Source organism: Adiantum capillus-veneris, chromosome 20 (assembly GCF_014529385.1).
Source record: "Adiantum capillus-veneris isolate H3 chromosome 20, ASM1452938v2, whole genome shotgun sequence".
NCBI lineage: Eukaryota > Viridiplantae > Streptophyta > Polypodiopsida > Polypodiales > Pteridaceae > Adiantum > Adiantum capillus-veneris.
Genome location: NC_140950.1, coordinates 54,840,206 through 54,861,789, shown reverse-complemented (window position 1 = coordinate 54,861,789; position 21,584 = coordinate 54,840,206). Strand labels below are relative to the sequence as shown.

General features: G+C 43.1%; 1 protein-coding gene across 1 annotated transcript; it reads left to right on the top strand.

Moving 5' to 3' along the window:
- The first annotated feature begins 15,970 nt into the window (after nt 1–15,970).
- Nucleotides 15,971–18,352, top strand: LOC147432544 (uncharacterized). The gene has a single exon (XM_086491953.1). It carries the CDS (start codon nt 15,971–15,973, stop codon nt 18,350–18,352), a length of 2,382 nt encoding a protein of 793 aa, XP_086348079.1.
- Nucleotides 18,353–21,584: the final 3,232 nt, after the last annotated feature.

The following is a 21,584-nucleotide window of genomic DNA, read 5'->3' as shown; positions in this document are numbered from 1 at the left end:
GTCTCAGAAAGGGCCTCCGAACCGAGTCTCAAAAACGGTCGGGATTGCCAGAAACAAGCCAAATCGGCTCCATAAACGGTACATATGGAAGTTTTCGTAACTCAACATGCATCCACTGTCAACAATACTGCAAGATGCAGTATACGCACTCAAACAGGCACCAAACAAAATGTGCAAGCAGTAAACAAATCCTTGCGGGGAGTAAGACCGCTCTCAAAAGATCTCAAGCACTATCAAAAGTGCCAAAACAATGCATATGCGCATCAATTACTCCCACTGAAATCTGTGATGATGCAAAACACTGCAACCTGTAAGAAACCTGGATGTCCTATATGTATGCAAGAACCTGTGAGGAGATGGATGCCTGAAAAACCCGAGACAATGTCGATGCCGAAAAGTGCTCCTAATCATTCCATAAACACCATCTCAATAACACATAATAGCCATAAAACGGCTATATACCATCGCAAAATAGTCTTTGAACAACTTGCACATGTGTCCTTACCTGTACCTATAGTTGTAGCAAAAGTGGAGTTGAAAAATACAACTCCTGAAGTGTAGCTTGGATGAAGCTTTCGACTGCACCAACAGCTTCGAAAGGGGGATAAAACTCAAGGACACCTAATGGAAACGCTCTCGGAACGTTGAGTTTGCCGATGCCAAAATCGAAAACCTGTTTGCACTTTTGAAAGTGCACGTGCGCGCGGACGCGAAAACGGCAAGCACAAACCCTGCTCTCATACCAGTTGAAGGTGCCGTGGGAAGCATGTGCGAGTGCAAGTGCGACACACACAGAGAGAGAGAGAGAGAGAGAGAGAGAGAGAGAGAGAGAGAGAGAGAGAGAGAGAGAGAGAGAGAGAGAGAGAGAGAGAGAGAGAGAGAGAGAGACCTGCTTTGGGTGGATCGCACAGCAATGTTATCCTATTGCAGCTCCTTATTCTGTTGTATTAAAGAATAAGTGTATAATAGTTAAGTTAGTAGATGGGTTAGTTGTAAGTGGGATGTCCAGGCCAGTTGGCCTGAATCCCAACAAAAAATAGCATGAACATAGTGACCATTTTATTAGAGTAGATTCCTACTGAGCATAACAAGAGTGCTTGGGTGGAGAGAGCAACAAAAAGCATAACACCTAGTTAGATAGGCATGAACAATACTTCAAAAGAGAGAGAAATTAAGCTATTGACAACAGTTGAGGATCGGATTTACATGGAGCCGGTCCCCCCTCCAAAAGGCTTTGTACTATAGGTTTTTCCCATCAAGAGAGACATTTTACAATACAATTCTTTGTGTTCCTTCAATACTAGCTAGTGTAATGAAGATGGAAGCTTCAAGCTCTAAGCAAAACCCTTATAAAATCAACATCAGTTCCCTCACGATCTCAGACCCAAGACCTCACACACCATCAAAGATGGTGAGAGCTAACGAGATATGAGAGTATATTGAGAGGAAGAAGGAGTAGTCTTACAAGAAAGATATACATCTCCTCACATAATCACTCATATTAGCATAGCATAGCTTAGTAATTAGCATGGTAGAGGAGATGAGCATGCATTGAAGCTTGGCTCTTGGTTGGATTTGCATCACAAAGCTAAGAGTTGTTGGTGCAGGCCTCCCTTCTCACAAGCTTGGAGTAGGTGATAAGCTTTCCATTAAAGCTTGAGAAGGAGAGAGAGAGTCTTCTTGCTTCACACATGAGCTTGTGTGTGAGTGTGTGAGATAATGCCTTGAGAAATTCAGTCCCCCCTCTCTCTCTTGGTTGACCCCTCTTGCTATTTGCTCATGTTGCCACCCCATTGGACCTTTCCAGGGTTAGCCAATCAGAATTAAGAAGCATAAGTGATATCCTTCTGACATGTGTCCCCCTTTTCCCTTTTGTGAGAGCTTTAGGTAATTAATTAATGCAACTAAACTCTCATTGGACCCCTTTGCCTCCTGGCTAATAGGAATCGGGCAAGCCATTGGGCTGCTGAATGCTCATTGGACCCCTTGGGAGACTGTCCAATAGTCTTCTAGAGAGCTTAATTGCTATTGGTTCTTTTATTAAGTATTTTTAAATCAGTTAGATTTACTCTAGCCTAATTCTCATTGGTCCACCTCCATGGCCATCCAATAGGATTTGAGTACACCTTGTGGGCATCTAAGCTAGGGAGCTGACATGTGTCCCTCTTTCCCTTTGTGTAAAGGAAGCTTGTGATTGTGTGTGTGTGTGTGTGTGTGTGTGTGTGTGTGTGTGTGTGTGTGTGTGTGTGTGTGTTTCTCTCATATCCCCTACTCCTAGGGCTCGCCCCCTCCTATGTAGGGACTATGAAGACTTTTTTTTACACACACTAAGCATCCAATTTTCCTAGTGTTGGACCTTTGGACACAACCTTTGAATTTTGGAACCTTAGCATTTTGGAAGTCCTTATGGATTGAAACTTAGGGTCTTTAAATCCCATTGTTTCACCTTGCTCTTTTGCAGATGCCCCCCCCCCCCCCCTTTGGATCCTTATTTTCCTCCTTTGGATCCCTATTATGGCCGGTCTGCCACCTTAACTAATATTCTAGCTTTTTCTCCCCTAGGCACTTCCCCATATTAAATGATCAGTTTAACATGAGAAAATCGTTTAGGAGAATTAGATATTAGTTATTATGACATTATCTCTCTTGAAATCGTAGTCGTCATCAACTATGGGTTAGAGAAGATAAAGCCTATTCATTAGTCCTTTTTCTAGCGGGTAGAGGATCCCTATTTTACCCTACGACATCGTTCCAGGATGGATGACTAGTCCATTTGGCACTTGAGAGCCTAAGTTTTCGCAAGCATGCCTGCACATTAGTCCTATCAATCTTCCATAGTAGAGTGACAAGCTCTACTTAGTGTTTGGGAGACGTTGTCTCCGTAAACTTGATCTAAGCATGCATACTACTTCATTTTTGTGCACAATAAAGAAAAAGAGAGTCTTATAAGAAAAAAACTTTGTTCACTTTAAACATTTGTTCATTTGCTTACTCTAGGGAAGCATTATAAGCATTGGCAAGGTTTAGGTTATCCTTTAATTGTATGCCCTGCATCCATCTAGCATCTTCAAAAGGATAATTGTTAAACTTAATAAGATATCGTTGGATAGTCTTACCGCCTCTTAATACCTTGTCTTCATGTCAGAGAATGGACTCGGGCTCTAGCACCTCTTCTTGGTCCTCGATCTCCGATGGGTCTTCAATAGTCGGTTCTTGAGGTGGCTCCACTTTGTAAGGCTTTAGTAGGCTCACATGGAAAGCATTGTGTATGAGCCAATGGTTGGGCAACTTGAGTTGATAGGCCATCTCATTGATTGGCCTAAGAATTTGGAAGGGACCATAGTACCTTTTTGCTAACTTAGCATAGTACTTTTGGTGTCCCGTAGGATTCTTGCCCATCGTTTGCCTTAATTGAGCCTTGGGAGATTTAAGTAAGACCCAATCATTTTCTTTAAAGGCTTGGGCTCTTCTGTGCTTGTCAACAGCAGCCTTTTGCCTTTGCTGTGAGATAGAGATAGCATCCTTAATATTTTGGAAAGATTCTTGTAGGTCTCAGCTATACTCATCTGCAGTGAAGATCTTCCCATGTACCTTAAGTAGAAGGACACTTTTTTCTCTTCCCTCAATTACCTCAAAAGGTGCTTTTCCCGTGGAAGTATGTACATTGTTATTGTAGGCATACTCCACTAAGTGTAAGTACTTCTCCCATTGGGATCTTTGATCTACTTCCGTTACATAGGCTTTTAGTAGATCGAGAATTGTTAAATTAGCTATTTCACTTTGGCCATCCATTTGCGGGTGATAGGCCGAAGAGAAGTTTACCCTTGTCCCTAAATTCTCAAAGAGACCCTTCCAAAAATTACTGGTCATTCTAGGATCTCTATTCGACACTATGGACATTGGCAAGCCATGGTACTTGAAGATTTATGAAATGAAGAGGGGTGCCATTAGATGGGCTTTGATAGTCTTTTTACAGGTATAAAATGAGCTTGTTTACTAAACCGGTCTACTATCGTCCATATTCCCATATTTCCATGGATAGACTTAGGCAATCGAAAGATAAAATCCATGGATATGCTCTCCCATGGTGAATTAGGGTTTAGCAAAGGTTGAAGAAATCCAGGTTGCTTCCCTCTATCAAACTTCATCTTTTGGCATACCACACATTTAGAAACATACTCTTGTATGTTTGCTTTCATGTTAGGCCAATAGAAATATGTTTCAATCCCTTTTAGGGTAGACTGAATCCCTCTACGCCCCGCATACGGAGGAGCATGAGATGATTCATACATTACTTTCTCACGTACTGAGTTAGTAACACATAGTCCATTGCCATAGAGATCTTGTAAGGTAAATGGTTCCTCTTTCTTCCCTAATGCAAGGGCTGAAATCACATCTCTAAAATTGGGATCAATAGAATACGCATCTATCATAGAAGATACATCATTGTGAGTTGCTATGGAAACCGCATTCACTCTCGGTCGTCTTGAGAGTGCATTGGCTACTTGATTATGCTTGCCAGAAATGTGAGCAATATGAAAATGAAATTGCGAAAGGAAATTTTCCCACCTCATTTGTTTGTCAGAGAGCTTGGTCTGCGTCATGAAGTACTTGAGACTTTGGTGATCCATTCGCAGAATGAAGGAGTCCCCAATAAATAGGGCTTCCATGAGTCTAAGGCATGTAGAACTGCGAGGAGTTCCTTTTCATATATGCCTAGAGCTTTCTCAACAGGGACGAGCCTTCGAATTTTATAGGCTATGGCGTTCCCTTCTTGGAGCAAAACAGCTCCAAGGCAATCACCACAAGCGTCACATTGGACCTCAAATGGCTTTGAGAGATCCGGCAGTGTAAGCATAGGTTGAGAGATAAGCTTTTCTTTAAACTTTTTGAAAGCATTGTTCTCCTTGGCAGACCATGTATACCTAGCTTTTTTCTTTGTTAGGTCATGTCATGGTCCTGCGATTTGTGAGAACTTTTCTATGAAGCGTTTATAGTATGCACACATACCTAGGAAGCTTCTTAGTTCATGAAGATTCCTTGGTTTAGGCCATCCTTTTATTACCTCTAACTTTGATGGATCCATTTGGATGCCATCTTGAGAGATAATGTGACCTAAATACTGAATCTCTTGCAAGAAAAATTCGCTTTTCTTTTGATTAACATAAAGTTTATTCTCTCTTAAGACTTGAAATATTACCTGGAGGTGTTGCTTGTGTTCGTCTAATGAATTAGAGTAGATGATAATATCATCAAAGAACGCTCCAGTAAAGGTTCGGTGAGACCCGAATAGCTTCTCCATCAAGCGGTTGAATGTGGTTGGTGCATTGGTAAAGCCAAAAGGCAATGACTATGTATTTGTAAAGACCAAACGTAGGGCAAAATGCGGTCTTTACAATGTCTTGATCAACTATCCTTATTTGATGGTAGCCACTTTTTAGGTCAATCCTACTGAAGTAGGTGGATCCTTGTAGCTTATCAAATAGGCCTTTTACCCGTGGAACGAGAAACCTATTCTTGATAGTGATCCTATTTAGTGCTCTATAGTCGACACACATACGATATGTGCCATCTTTCTTTTGCACTAGTAACATGGGTGAGCAAAATGGAGATAATCTAGGCCTAACCATGCCCTTCTCAACTAACTCATGCACTTGCCGCCTTGTGATTGCTTATATTTTCTTTCGCTAAAGCATTAGGTTCATTTGGAGAATCTTTAACAAAAATCATGTACACAGAAATAGAGCTCTTTATTGACTTATTGAAAGCTTGTGTATGTACAATGGGTATGGTGTTACCCGTTTCCTTAGCATCTATGTACATATCTTTTTCCTTGAACCTAAAGTAGATTCTCCTTTCAGGGAATTTAACATTGGCAGCCATGCAATCAAACCATGGTGCCCCTAGGATTACATCCTCATCCTTGAGAGGAGAGATAAAGAAGTCCTCTTTGTCCACATAGCTTTGGACATGGAGCCTCAATTTCCTGATTAAGGGAGCGACTGAAGCTTCTTGCCCCTTGAAAGCACCATCTGCGGGTAGGACATCTTCCATCTCATAGGCTTGTATTCCTAGCTTGGTGGCCAACTCCGTGGATATGAAATTGTGAATAGAACCAGGGTCAAAGAGAATAAAAGCATCATGTGCTCTTACCTTTCCCGAAGCATGGCATAGAGGAGATCCTTTGTGGTGAGCTTCCTCTTCTTGGATGTTGACCAAGGTAGCTCTAGGAGGCTCATGGCGGGTGTTCTTTTGGGGACAAGCACGGTACACATGCCCTTGCTCACCGCACTTGAAACAGCGGTTATCCTTGCGAGAACGCTCAAGCTCTTCAGGAGAGAGTTTGTTTTTGCCCTTGTAAACTCCCTTCTCCTAAGCTTTGTTGTTATTGCCCTTAGGAGACTTTTGGATATTGTCCTTCCCCTTAGGCTCATTGGAACCCTTGTTTTCCGTGGGCTTAGAATTTCTCTTAGCCTCTGTTTGGAAATTGATTCGAGAAGCCACCATAATATGGTGTATAACCGTCAATATGGTGCGTGGCCTTTGGGAGTTGACATACTCCGCCATTTCTTCAGTTAAGCCAGCACAAAATTGTTGTTTTTGCTCTCCAAAATCCATCTTTTTGAAGAGAGTGTCTTTGAGATGTACGTCCCAAAACTTGTCTACATATTTGTAAATGGATACGTAGGGAGAGAGCTTCAAGCTTCGCCATTCGGTGAGTACTTTGTCTTTGGCATCGGTGGCCAAAAACTGCATTATAATGGAAGCTCTTAAAGCTTTCCATGTTCGTGGAGCTTCACCGTTGTTCCGTATGCTAGACTAGACCACCTACCATTGCTTGGCGGACTTTTTGCTAGCCTACCAAGGTGACGGCTAACTCCTATTAGTACAGGGCATCGGTTTAGGGCCTTGACCAAGCGAGCCAAGGTGATTCCCCTCGCCTACCAAGTGCCAATAAGACGATAGGCCTCACATGGACACAACATAACATAGAAATTTTCTTTTCATATGTCTAGTAGCATTTTTGCTACTTTTTCTTGACACTTTTTTGCTTAATTATTCCATTTTTTAGCACTTTTTTATTGCTTCCAACATGAGATGCTAATGGCAATGGACTAAAGAACTAAAGCCTAATCATAGCCCTAGGTCATGTTAAAAATCAATGGAGTATTAAGACTATCACTAAGAGTATAGGACTAATGAGAAATGAACCTACATTAACCTAAGGTCAAGGCCAATTATCTATGATTAGCACACATAAAACCTAATTTTTTGATGAGTTAATATTCACAAAGCAAAGTGTTGAAACTTTAGTATGTCTACCTTTTGAACATGAAAGAACCATAGCTTAGAAGCAAAAATTACTTAAGACAAGCATAGAGAATGGAGAGATAAACAAAAGAGCAATATCATGGAAGGATTTCACCTATTCATGCTCTTTGTGCATCCTTGAGCAAGCATCCATTTGGTAGAGAAGTCTCTTGATCTTTTTATTACAATCCTACCTTATTGAAGCTAAGTGTAAACACAAGCTCCAAAGGCCTTTTATTGAAAGCCAAAAACACATTAAAAACATTAATGGAAACCTAAAGCTAGGGTCTTGCATACCTGAATTTGCCAAAGGGAAAAAACGCAAGGGAAAAAAGTGCCTTTGGTTATGCACATGATGCTCTTTGTAGAAAATTTATGCATACATATCAAAAATAATAGAGAGAAAAATGCTTCTTCATAAGCAAATTTTGCAATTTTTTACAATCTCTTATGCATAATTCAAAAGTTGATTAGTTTCTAGCTCAAATGAAAGTGACAATCTAAAACAAGTCATGAGCTAAAAATAATGCAACTTTTGTGAAATGAAGTGGCTCTTGAAAGCCAAATTTTACAATTAAAAAGCTCCAAACAAGTTGGCTAAACACTGGCACATTAAATTTTACACTTTTAGAGCAATCTATGAGTTAGAGATGACTGCAACTTGATGGAATGGAAGTGAATGGCTCTCAATAGCCAAATTTTGTACTTGAAAGCTCTCGAAAAAGTTGGGTAAACACTAGCTCACATGAAAACATTTTCACTTTAGACCAAGCTATGAGCTAGCATGTATACAACTTCTAACCCAAAGAATTGTAATGGCTCTAAATAGCCAGTTTTACAATATTTTGCAATGATGACCCCTTCTTGGATCAATGAAAGTTCTTGTTGACCACAACCCTTCAAAAAAACTCAAATTATTAGTACTCTTGAGCATTTGAAAATTCAACACAAGCACTCAAGGAATTCACAGTCAATCACAAGCTCGAAAATTTACTGCTCTCCCATGATCATTCACAGAATTCCAACTTTAGTGCTAAGCAAGGATTTTTCATTTAGAGAAAGCACTAAAATGCACAGTCAATGTCAAGCCCAAAGTTAGTATTAAATGTCTCGATCAAGTATTATTGCATGTGCAATGTAACACTCAAAAGATGCCCAAACATATCACCAAGAGTTTTCAGTTAGTGCAAAGAGAATCTTTCAATTAAGCAAAGCACTAAATTATGCATAAGTCAAAACATTTTGTGCAATGAAGTTTAACTATACATAGGAGTGATCATAATATCTTCATACACATGACATACATATCAGAGAAACGAGTGGCCCCAAATAGTATGAACGCCAGTTGCAACGGGGTCAAGACCAGGTGAATAGGGGATTTAGCGGCTGCCCAATGTTTCCCTTCGCTTGGTTCTGACTTTTGCTAATTAATGCTAGTTGCAGCGGGGTCAAGACCAGGCGAATAGGGGGTTGAGTGGCTGCCCAAGATTTCCCTTTGCTTGGTTCTGACTTTTGCTAATGAACGCCAGTTGCAGCGGGGTCAAGACCAGGCGAATAGGGGGTTGAGTGGTTGCCCAAAGTTTCCCTTTGCTTGGTTCTGACTTTTGCTAATGAACGCCAGTTTTGCAGCGGGGTCAAGACCAGGCAAATAGGGGGTTGAGTGGCTGCCCAAAGGTTCCCTTCATTTGATTCTAACTTTTTTTAATATGCCTTTTGGCTATCAAAGAAGATCAATTTTAGTGCTTTGCAATGATTTTTCATTCAATCCAAGCACTAAAATGTACAAGCAATGTTAAGTTTAAGCACAAAGTCATGACTAGGCAAGCATTACTCATCATCCAATGTAACTCTCATGCCTACATGCATATCACAGGGAGGTTTTTTTTTTCTTTTCTTTTTAAACAATCAAACAGGCACTATCATAATGCTCAACCCAAGGTAACGAAGCTCATTTGTGCATTTCAAAAAGAGCTTGCCATTTAGTGCAATGAGAACTTCAATCAAGCTGATTACTAAACCACGCATCAACCAAATTATTAGTGCAAGATATGCTTATGATCAAGTGAATATCTAGCTCTTACCAAAGTCGTTATGAGTTGACTAACTTTTCGCATATAGATGAATCACGCCATAGAGAAAAGTAATGCATTGGAGATGTCCCCTACTCATAATATATGGAACTTGATAGAAAACAAATTATGATCTATTATCATGTCGGCCTCTCTTTCGCCAATCATTTCCCAAAATGTGCCAACTTCCCTTTAATTGTTAGTGCAATATAAATTTTTTTGGGTCATTCAATTCAAGCACCCAACAAAATTGTGAGTGACAAGGCCTGCAACCATTACGTCATTCATGAAAAAATATCCAAATCATGATGGAATGCACATTGATCTCATGCGGTAAATATTTTCATTCAAAGCATGTAACAACAAAAATCTGATTCAAGCCAATTTGTATGCTAGCATCTTGCAAAGTGTGATTTATGTTTGGCCTTGCTCTCTTCTTGTAGGCAATGAGCTCAAGGCCATCAAGATTTTGAGCTCGAGGATGGGATCCTCCTCTTATTAAAAAAAGCCAAATTGTTTTTGCCCTTTTTTTTAACATATATATATAAGTGTGGATGTTTTTGGCAGGTCGCGGCCTAGGGAAACGACACACACACACACACAGGATTAAGGGACTCGGTAGCATGTGTGTGTGAGTGTTGCGAACCAAGCCAGGCAGAAGCAAGTGGATTGTGAATCTGTGACGAGGCGGGGCCATTATGGGCACGAGCAATGGTTGGTGGAGTCTGCAGCAGCAGAAAAGGAGGGCATTGAAGGTCGAAAACTACGCGCAAGACAGACGAGCTCAGCTTTATTGAGCATGTGTGTGTGTGTGTGTTTTGCACCATCACTTGCAACAGTCCGCAAATGGCTGGCAAGTGGCCAAGATTGCACGACAGAAAAGTGTGGGCCAATGAGGTGATGAGTGTGTGGGTGTTATAGTGTGCCCCAATGAGCGGTTAGCAAATGCCAATGAAACATATGGCGGGCCAGTGGTTGATGGGGCCAGGTTGGCATGGCAAGAACATGCAGCTGAATAAAAAATGGAGCAAGTGCAACAAAATTTGTGCGGCCCAGATATATGCAACAAAAGCGGGGTTGGGCCAGCAATCACATGGGCAATTTGGAGTTTTTGTCACTTAGAGTATGTAAGATGTGTGAACATGTATGTGTGTGTTGCGTGGGCAGTCATTCAAGCTAGGGTGGGTTAAAGATTGACACACACACTGGGAATACAATGAATGTTACACATTTCGTAGTTAGTTTCAATTTGAATTGGCCTCAATATGTATCACAATGGAATCACTCATTAACTCCTTCATTCATACATGATCAATCAAGCATTCATAGCATAGTGTTTGAGTGAATCGATTGGTCATACATTCCCCAATCATATAGTAATGCAATCTCAAAATTTGATATTAAAGGTGGTTTACATCAAGCATTGCATACACACATGAATGTAGTGCAATACTTCTCAAATGCCAATTTGTATCCGATTTCAATCATTGCAATTTTGAATTGCTCATATCCAAGTTCCAAATCAGTTAATTCCCATTTGGGTTCGTCATTCATACGTGATTATGGAAAATTAAAAGTGCACGATATCTAATCAATTTAGCATATGTGGTAATGGTATTGCACCTCAATCAACCCCAATTACTCACAAATTGAGTCATTCATCTCAAATCCCAAATCGATCAATCATGCACACTCCAATCTTTAGGTCTACTAATCATCATAATTGGTAATTGCTACCAATTGTTCATCCCCAATTTGGATATTGAATGCCATTGAATAGGCACACAAACCCAAATTTAGACCAAAATTATACGCCAAAAATCCATCAATTTTCACATAAGCCATGCTCAAATTGCAAACTCGATCAAGCATAAATGAACGTATACATGCTTAATTTCAAAAAAATTAACACTATTTGGACCCAATCAAGCAATGCACACACTCAAAAATTAAGCACAAAAATTCAAATTTGGCTCAATTGGCAATGAATTTAAGCTTACCTAAAGATTGCACACACTTTTCATGCACATTTCACAATCAAAAATCATTTGGGTGTCCCAATTGGTCATCAATCATTGAAAATCAAGTGGTCTTGGATGGGCACACACACTCAAATTTTACCCATTTACACACCTAATTTTAGCAAATAATTAGCACACATTGAACCATATTAATCAATCAAGAATTGACATGAGCAAGTGAGTGCACTTACATTGTAATCACACCCCAAGTTATTTCTTTGCTCCATGCGAAGATGCATCATTGCACACACAAGTGTGTGCACCATCAAATCGGCTTCAAAATTGACCATTGTAGGCCAAAAATTCAAACACTCAAATCATCAAATCAGGCATGGATTAGCACAATTAACTTGATAAAAGTGTTGATTCCACCTTTTATAAGGGGATTTGAACATTCATTACACTTCAATGTTAGTGGTTAGGTTAGAAACATTAGTTAAAAAATTAGTAAAATTAGCATGAGATTAGTACAATTAGCATGGAAATGAAGCGAAATTAGCAATGATTAGTGAGAAATTAGTGAAATTGGGGGTTTGGGGTATTCATAACTCAAAAATTAGCTTCAATTACTTGCACAACATCATCAAATCAAACCGAAATTGAGTTACACACACTCAAAAAAACCAATGAAATTAGTAGTGAAATTACTCTATTCTAAACATCTTATACTCACTAGCTCAGGTTATCGATCCCTGGCAACGGCGCCAAATGTTGGGAGGCGTTGTAGCAACGACCTAATCGTAACCCACACAAAATTATCAATTTGTGGATCGGCAACCCCGGCTAGGGCTTGGAGGCACGAGCGTTATAGGATGCATCAAAATAGAGGATTCAATAGAATACCTCACCTATGCAAGTAGAGATTATCCATGGCAAAACTAACTCTAATCACTAATCAATCAACTCCTACACATATCAAGCCCACCAAAGTCTGACTTACCATAGACTAGAAACCCAAAGTACACTAATGATAAGGACACACTAATTGCATTGGTGTTGGCCTCTCCAATCACCACATGCCAATCAAGGCTCTTCGTTAATAGCTACACACACGATGTGAATGGTGCTAGAGTTTCATAAAACCTATCCACACACAAGCAAACAATAGGGCACACACACTAATTACAAGATTAAGAACCAACTTAATCAACTTAATTAGTGATTATAAATATTGCAAATCGAATGCTCATAGAAGGATAAGAGTGGTTAATAGCACAAAGTCATCACACAAACTCAAATCTAAAATAATGAGAAATGTGAAATTACTTCATGACATAATGGAGTAGAGAAGAACTAGACTAATGAGAAAGTAGAGATTAGATTAAGAATAGCTTCTCTAATTATAATGGATTAGCTCTAGCCTCTTAAGCATGGGCATTAAGCTCAAGGCTAGGCCATCCATAGAGTGAACACGAGAGAGAGAGAGAGAGAGAGAGAGAGAGAGCTCTCAAAAGTGGATACTCAAGAATGAAGCCTCCTTGCATAAAGGCGTCCTTATAAAGGCTTTCACCACAATCCCTTCTACTATGGGCTTAAGTTTGAGCCGTCTAGCTAGCATATACAACTTTGGAACTCCCAATGAACCCAAGACCTTATACAAAGTGAGTCACATACATAGCATATCTCCCGCTTGATACATATTCGGTGTAGCATGTGTTAGTCATTGCTAACATTTGTCACCGTACCTTGCCAGTTGTGTGTTTACACACTCTAATTTCATACTAACCCCTTGCTAATTTCACTAACTTCGCTAACTTACACACTAATTTACTTCTACGGATTGGAGCTTTCAACCGTTCAATCGATCTTCATTGGAAAGATGTGTAGAATTGTGTAGAGAATCCACCATGATGCAATGTAATGTCAATGCCAATGCAATGTTGATGCTATGATGCTATGAAATTTTTTGGATTGTTTGTTTTCATGCCATTGTAATGCCGAAATTTTCCAGATTTGGTGGCGCATGAAATTGACAAGTTCAATTGCTAATTGGTGAATATGTGTTGCTAATTGTGTGCCTAATTGATCTAATTGCATGCTTGAATGGTCAATTGCAAGTGTGTGTGCACTAAAATCAAGTGTATGTGTATTCTAATTGAGTGTGTGTATGCCTAATTTTAGGTGTGTGTACACTATTTTACCCTTGTTTGTGCACCTAAAAATCAATGTGTGCTTAATGATTTTTCAATTGTGATGATTGATTTGTGTTGTGGTCATGCCCAACTAGAGATTTGTGAAATCACATTGCAATTTCGACAAGATTTACCCTTTTGTGTGCGCACTTAAAGATTAGTAAAAACTGCCAATTTTATTAGTGTGTGTGCGCCTAAAAAGTGCTTAATGTGCATGATTGATTCAATTTTTGATTGCATATTTGATGTGAGTAATGGTTCATTGCTACATTTTTGAGCTCCAAATAGGGATTTACACACTCCAAATGCGTCAAAGTTTGACTTAATTTTTGCCTCTAATTTTGCCGATTTAATTGCTTAGCTTAGATTTTATTGATCAAACTATTTGGCAATTGAATTGATGTGCTTTTTACGATTTTGTTTGGTTGCACTAATCCCCTATGTGTGGAGAATTTCCAAAAAAAAGGGTATTTTTTGGCATAATTTTTGGGATTTTTTTGGTAACACTCCAAATGCGTCAAAGTTTGACTTAATTTTTGCCTCTAATTTTGCCGATTTAATTGCTTAGCTTAGATTTTATTGATCAAACTATTTGGCAATTGAATTGATGTGCTTTTTACGATTTTGTTTGGTTGCACTAATCCCCTATGTGTGGAGAATTTCCAAAAAAAAGGGTATTTTTTGGATAATTTTTGGGATTTTTTTGGTAATTTTTTTACAAATTTTTGCTTAATTCCGTAAAAATTGATATCGTGTGATCTTTTCGAGCTGTTTTGAATGCGTGTTTACGGCTTGATTTCGAGGGCATTCGGGCTTTTGTTTGGCAAATTTTGAGCGTTTCACTATTTTCGGGATTCGGGTTGATGATTTTATCGAATTTGGCGTTTTCGATAAAACTGCTATTTTTGGTGTGGTTTTGCGTGTCCAAAGTGTTTGATTGTGATTGCCGATGATTTTTAGAGATTTCTAGAATTTTCCAAGTTTTTTTTTTCAATTTTTGGGGTTTTCGGACTGTTTGTTGTGTTCTCGGGTAATTTTCGGCCTATTTTTGGCATTTTTGGACGTTTGAAAATAAAATAATTAAAAGAAAGATTCTGGAGCTTCGACGCCTGCCTTATCCCACCTTGCCTTGTGGCGCATAAAATTTCCTCGTGAGATAGATCTTTACGGTTTGTTGGGATAGTTTTCGTCAACATTAAAATACTCTTCTTCTTGTCCTCGTGACGTGTGAACCCACCCCGTCACACACACACACACTCTCTCTCTCTCTCTAACTCCCTCTCCCACAACTAATGATTATTTGCAATCTCTCACCTCCCCCTCTCACTCTCTCTCTCTAGCTCCCTCATGCGCTTATTAACAATCTCTCACCTCCCCCTCTCACTCGCCCTCTATGTCTCTCCCTCCTCTGTCGCGCGGTTGTCACGCGCCCCTTTCCCTCCTTGTCTTTTTCACGCGCACGCACACACATGCACACCCAGACCCTCTCTCCTCGTGCCCTGCATGTTGCCAGCCCGGGCCTCGGAACCCTGCGCTTTGTCATTTACTCACTCTCTCTCTCTCTCTCTCTCTCTCTCTCTCTCTCTCTCCTCTCTCTCTCTCTCTCTCTCTCTCTCTCTCTCTCTCTCTCTCTCGCTCCTTTGTAGGGCCTGCCCCACCACGTGCTCGCCTTGTCCTCCTCGCTACATGCCAAACCCACTATAAGGGAAGTATGTGCCACTTCCCCCAACTTGCCAGCCCCGTTTTCAAGTGATTACTTGCGTCCCTTGTATTCGGCACTTTCTTATGATATTGATCATTCGTTCGCGTCCCTCATTCTCGTGTCCCTCTTGCGTTCAGTTTTCAAGTTGCGTTCTTGTATGTGCGTTTGCTTGCCTGCAGGTCCCGTTTGCATCGCAGGTGAGCCGGCGCGGCCCCGTTTCCGCGACGCCCCGAACGAGGGCGTCACACTTGGTATCAGAGCTTCGGCTCGAGTCCCCCGCCCACCCGACGTCGGCCCACGGCCCGTGGTTGTCACCACGTTTTCGGCCCGTCTGCCTCGTTTTTCCACGTTTGCTCCGCGTTCTCGGTCCGTGTTGCCCCGTTTCACCACGTTCCTTGCGTGATTGCCCCGTTTTGCCCCGTTCCGCGCGTTTTCTCCACGTTCCTCACAGTTTTTCACCGTATTGCCTCGTTTGACCCGCGTTTCGCCCCGTTTTCACCGCGTTCTTCGCTTTCTTGGCCCGTTTTTCAGCGTTTTACCTCGTTTTGACCCGTCTTACACCGTTTGGGACCGGTTTTCACCGTTTTTGAGCCGTTTTTCGCGGTTTTCGCCGTTTTGGACACAGTTTCGCACTGTTTCATAGTTTTTCAACGTTTTCAAGCCGTTTTCGCACAGTTTGTCAGTTTTCGACATTTTTGAGTTTTTCTTTTTGATTTCGGCCACAAAAATACAGGAATGGCTGGAGATCAAGAATATGATGACGGATACAGAACCGAGCCTGATCTAAATAAGAAGAAGAAGAAAGAAACGAAGACACGACAAGATGCACAAGACACAATAGAAAGAATACTGGAGGCCCGCATCATGGCCTCCGTGGAACAACAAATCAACCTGATGTCGGCTAACCTGGGTGAATTGATTCAAACACAGCTAGGCCAACGATACGAAGACCAACCAGGTCCCAGCAATGTCAACACGCGGCGTAACACACAAAGACGACCACGACCCGAAGACGAAGATGATCAGGATGATCGAAGTGAAAGACGCTACTACAGCCCGGACAGACATCTAGAAGACGAAAACAGACTGGGAAAATTCAAACCCAGTCCCCCAGAGAAATACAAAGGCAACCGCTCCTCACTGGAACTCAACAAGTGGTTCAGCGAGGTAGAAGACTACATGCAGTGGAACAGCATAGGCAGACGCAGATATGTGCAAGTGGCCAAAACCTTTCTGGCCGACGACGCCTATGTCTGGTTCCTCACTGAACATCAATCAAAGCACTGGGAGGACTGGGAGGATCTACAAAAAGACATGCTTAGCTACTTTGTCCCAGAAAATGAGGGCAACAAAGTCAGGGATTCGTGGCGCGATCTACACCAAGACAGCCACATATCAGACTACATTGTCAAGTACCGGCGACTCATGCTCCAACTCCCATTGATGCACACAGCAGACAGGCTGCATGGTTTCCTATACGACCTTAAGCACTGGGCCCGCCGAGAGGTAGAGAAACAGAGTCCCAACACCTGGGAAGTGGCCGCCAACATGGCAGAAAAGCTCCGTGACACAAACACCACACCAGGTTTGCCTCCAAACAACCCTCGCCCCAACAATTTTGCACCCAACCACTGGCCTAACCCACCCGTCGGGCAAGGTCGCGGATTTGTACATAATAACAGAAGCAATGTTACCCGCCCCCCATCGCCCAATCCCAACCCGGGACTAGGCCGCGGAAATGGCGCCTTAGTCCCACGCAGCGTTTTTGCAAGCAACTCCTACAACCCCACACCCAACAGTTTTGCCTCCCAGAATTACAACGGCAATAATAACAACCTGTTCCCTGACCGCGTTTGGTGCAGCGACTGCAGGAAGGATCATGGTCCCTACTACGCTTGTGTACGCAAGCGCAATTATGCCTCAACATCATCTAGCAGAGCCAACACCATACAAATCGAAGAACCACCCTCTCCCCCCCAACGAAAAATCGAAGAAACGGCTGACACTAGGGCTGACCAACAACTTCGGATTGGAGCCGTATCCCTCCACCCTCAATGCATGGCAGCAGCGATCACGGACATTCAGAACTTGTATGTCCAGACAACGATTGGGACCCAGCAACAATGGATCATGGTAGACTCAGGCGCTACACACAACTTTCTATCCCCGCAGTGCGCCGCTCGCCTGGGCCTACGCCTCACCACCGTCAATGAAACTACAGTCAAGTTTGCTCAAGGAAAGGATAGCAACGTAAAGGCAGCCCGTCAAGTCAGGGTCGAGATGGGTGAATTCACATGTCGCCTTGACTTCATAGTGGTCCCAATGGACGACTTTGAGGCCATTATTGGTCTGTCCTTCAACGACAAGTATCTCATTGCACTCCTCGGCATGAAGGTGGATCAATTACTGCTGAATAATCAAGACAAAGCAGTGACAGTACAAGGCGCCAGACTCACAACGCAGCAAGCATTCACCCGTCAGGCGCATACGCAAACCAAAGCCCCCCCCATCAACTGCCAAGACCCTGCACAGTTAGCAGCGATGAAAGGAAAACAGAAACTCCCAGAATACTCGTCCCCCAAACTCAACCTCATGAGTGCAAAGCAAGCAGAGAGGGCTCTCAAGAAAGGAGCTCAGGTTCATCTCTGCATCATGCAAGCAAAGGAGCAACCCACAGCAAGGCTCAACTCCATCACCATCGAGCAAGCCAAAGTGGGCGACCCCTCCCTTACCCCCATCCTCCAGAAGTACAAGGATGTCATGCCCCCAGAACTCCCCCCCGGCCTACCCCCTCCTCGGCAAATTCAACATGAAATTGACCTCATCCCAGGCAGCACACCCCCGGCAAAGGCCCCCTACCGCATGAACGACACCGAGCTCAAAGAGCTCAAGAAGCAACTCCAAGAGTTAGAAGACCAAGGGTTCATCCGACCAAGCAGCTCCCCTTTTGGCCCCCCAGTCTTGTTCGTCAAGAAGAAAGACGGTTCGATGCGACTCTGCGTGGATTACCGGGCCTTGAACAAGATCACTATCAAGAACAGGTACCCAGTCCCCCTCATGGAAGATCTGCTGGATAGACTACAGGGTGCCCAATACTTCACTCGCATCGACCTCTGATCAGGCTACCACCAAGTCCGCATCGCCTCTAAAGACATCCCGAAGACTGCCTTCCGCACCCGCTACGGCTCCTGGGAATGGATGGTCCTGGGTTTCGGTCTCACCGACGGTCCGGGTACTTTCTGCAGAATCATCCATGACAGTTTCCACGACATGATTGACGACTACCTCATCACTTACATCGATGATCTGCTCATTTACAGCAAAACCTTAGAAGAGCACCAGAAGCATGTCGCCGCAGTACTCCAGCGCCTCCGGGAACAACAACTTTATGCCAAGCTGGAGAAGTGTGAGTTCGCTGTCCAGAAGATCGAGTTCCTTGGCTTCATTGTCACGTCCGAAGGGATTATGGTGGACCCCAAGAAAGTCGACGCTGTCATCAAGTGGGTCCCACCGACATCCATCAAAGAAGTCCGAGAGTTCGTGGGTTTCTGTCAGTACACCCGCCGCTTCATCCGCGACTTCAGCAAGATTGCGGCGCCACTGACAGAGATAACCAAAGGCCACAAACCCTTTCAGTGGACCTCTAAAGAAGAAGAAGCCTTTGAGAACCTGAAGATAGCCATGTGCAGTACCCCCGTCCTTCGACTACCCGACTTCACCAAACCCTTTGAAGTCCACACCGATGCCTCCGACGGTGCCATTGGCGGTGTCCTCATGCAAGAACATCAACCCATCGCCTACAAGTCCCACAAGTTCACAGATGTGGAGACCAGATGGACCACCCATGAGAAGGAAATGCTCGTTGTCGTCCACTGCCTCTGAAAGTGGCGACACTATGTCCAAGACAAACACACCAAGGTATACACTGACAACATCTCCCTCAAGTACTTCCAGACACAACCCAAACTCACCCCCAAGCAAGCTAGGTGGCAAGATACTCTCGCAGAATAAGACATCGACATCATACACAAACCAGGTCTACAAATGTCATGCCAGATGCTCTCAGCCGAAGGCCCACCCTCACGGCTATCTCCATAGCAACAAGCACTTTACGCCAACGCATCCTCGACGCCCAAAAAGCTGATCCTGCTGTCCTCCGCATGCTCAACGACCACATCTCGGGGAAAGCGGCAGTGGGTCTTTTTGAAGTCAAAGATAGCCTCTTCTACGCACATGGAAAAATCTACATCCCCAATGATCCAGAGTTAAAGAAAGACCTCATGTGGGAAGCTCATGACTGCAAGCTAGCTGGACATGGGGGCCAGAAGAGATCGTATGACAAACTCCATCAACACTACATGTGGCCAAAAATGAAGGACGACAAAATCGAATACGTGCGCACCTGCCCAACCTGTCAACTGGTCAAAGCTCAAAGAGTCAAGCCTGCTGGCCTCCTCCACCCAATGCCAACACCCTCCCGGCCTTGGGACATGGTAAGTATGGACTTCATCGTCGACCTCCCCCCCTCCCACGGCCACACTACCATCATCGTGGTCGTCGACTACTTCACCAAGCAAGCTCACTTCATACCTGCAAAGCCTCCCGTCACAGCCTACCAAGTAGCCAAACACTTCTTCGCCAAAGTCTTCAAATACCACGGCCTCCCCTTAGCCATAGTTTCTGATCGCGACACCCGCTTCCTCAGTGACCTCTGGCGCGAGCTCTTCAAGCTGCTAGGAACCCAGCTTCGCTTCTCCTCCGCCTACCACCCAGAAACCGATGGCCAAACAGAAAGAGTCAACCAAGGCATTGAAGACTACCTCCGCAGCTACGTCAAAGCAGATCAAAAGGACTAGTCCGAATACATGGACATCCTGGAATTCCACTACAACAACTGCATCCATAGCAGCACTGGCTACACCCCCTTTGAGCTCTCCATAGGTAAAGAAGTCATCACCCCTCTTGCACTGGCAACCGGCGACGTGCATGCCCAGGATCTGGAATGTGAAGAGTTTTTGCAGCAATGGCAAACACGCATGCAACGCGCAAAGAAGAGTCTTGAGCAAAGCAAGGTACGCATAGCCAAATACGCAAACCAAAAGAGAAGACCGGCCGAGCTGTTCCAAGAAGGTGACTTGGTACTGGTAAGCTCCCAAAATATCAACCTCCCTCAAGGCCTCTCCCCGATGTTCAACCACCGATTCTACGGGCCATACAAGGTGCTCAAGAGCTACAATGACATCACCTACAAGCTGGAGCTACCCCCACAAATCAACATCCACAACGCTTTCCATGTAAGTCTCCTCAAGAGGTTTGCACCGGATAGCACCTATGGTCAGAATGTCCCCGAATATGTAAAGGATGGCCCGCCAAATGAGCCGGAGGCCATCCTAAAGTCGCGCTTTGGGCGCCGGGGACAACTATTCTATGTCAAGTGGCGCAACCGACCCATGACGGAATGCACTTGGGTACTTGAAGAAATCATGCTTCGTCTCGGACGACCCCTTGTGCTTCGATTCTACAACATGCCCACTGAAGAGGAGGACATCGATCAACATGACACCACATAGAATAGTCCTCACCCCCCTTGTAACTAGCACCACCCTAGGTAGCTAGACATTTTTGAGCAACACCAAACTCCCCTCCTTGTAAATAGCCACCCCTCAACCTCGGCAACAAATTTTGTATCGGCACGCCTCAAACCCCGGCTTGACGTGGGCGTCAAGCTCTCTCAACCGGGGGAGTATATAAGGGAAGTATGTGCCACTTCCCCCAACTTGCCAGCCCCGTTTTCAAGTGATTACTTGCATCCCTTGTATTCGGCACTTTCTTCTGATATTGATCATTCGTTCGCGTCCCTCATTCTCGTGTCCCTCTTGCGTTCAGTTTTCAAGTTGCGTTCTTGTATGTGCGTTTGCTTGCCTGCAGGTCCCGTTTGCATCGCAGGTGAGCCGGCGCGGCCCTGTTTTCGCGACGCCCCGAACGAGGGCGTCACACCCACCCTCGCCCTCGCTGCGTACTGCTACTACAGACCCGCAAGTCAACGCCGCCATCACCAACACAAGCATGTAAGACAGGTAAATTCTTTTTAATTTTTAGTTAGTCAATTTTAAGTTAGACCATAAAAACAATTTTAAAAATCCATTAAAAAAAAACACAAAAAAAAACAATAAAAAAACAGAAAATCTAATAAAAAATAACAAACATTTTTAAAAAAAAAGAAAAATAAGAGGCTCTTAAAATTCACAAAAAAATAAATGAATAGAACACAAAAAAGTTTAAAAATAAAAATGCATTAAAAAAACACAAAAACAATATTAAAAAATTAAAATCTAATTAAAAAAATTTT

What these genes read in the sequence shown, in the direction of transcription:
- LOC147432544 (XM_086491953.1), top strand. Translation starts at nt 15,971, where the DNA reads ATGGCTGGAGATCAAGAATATGATGACGGATACAGAACCGAGCCTGAT.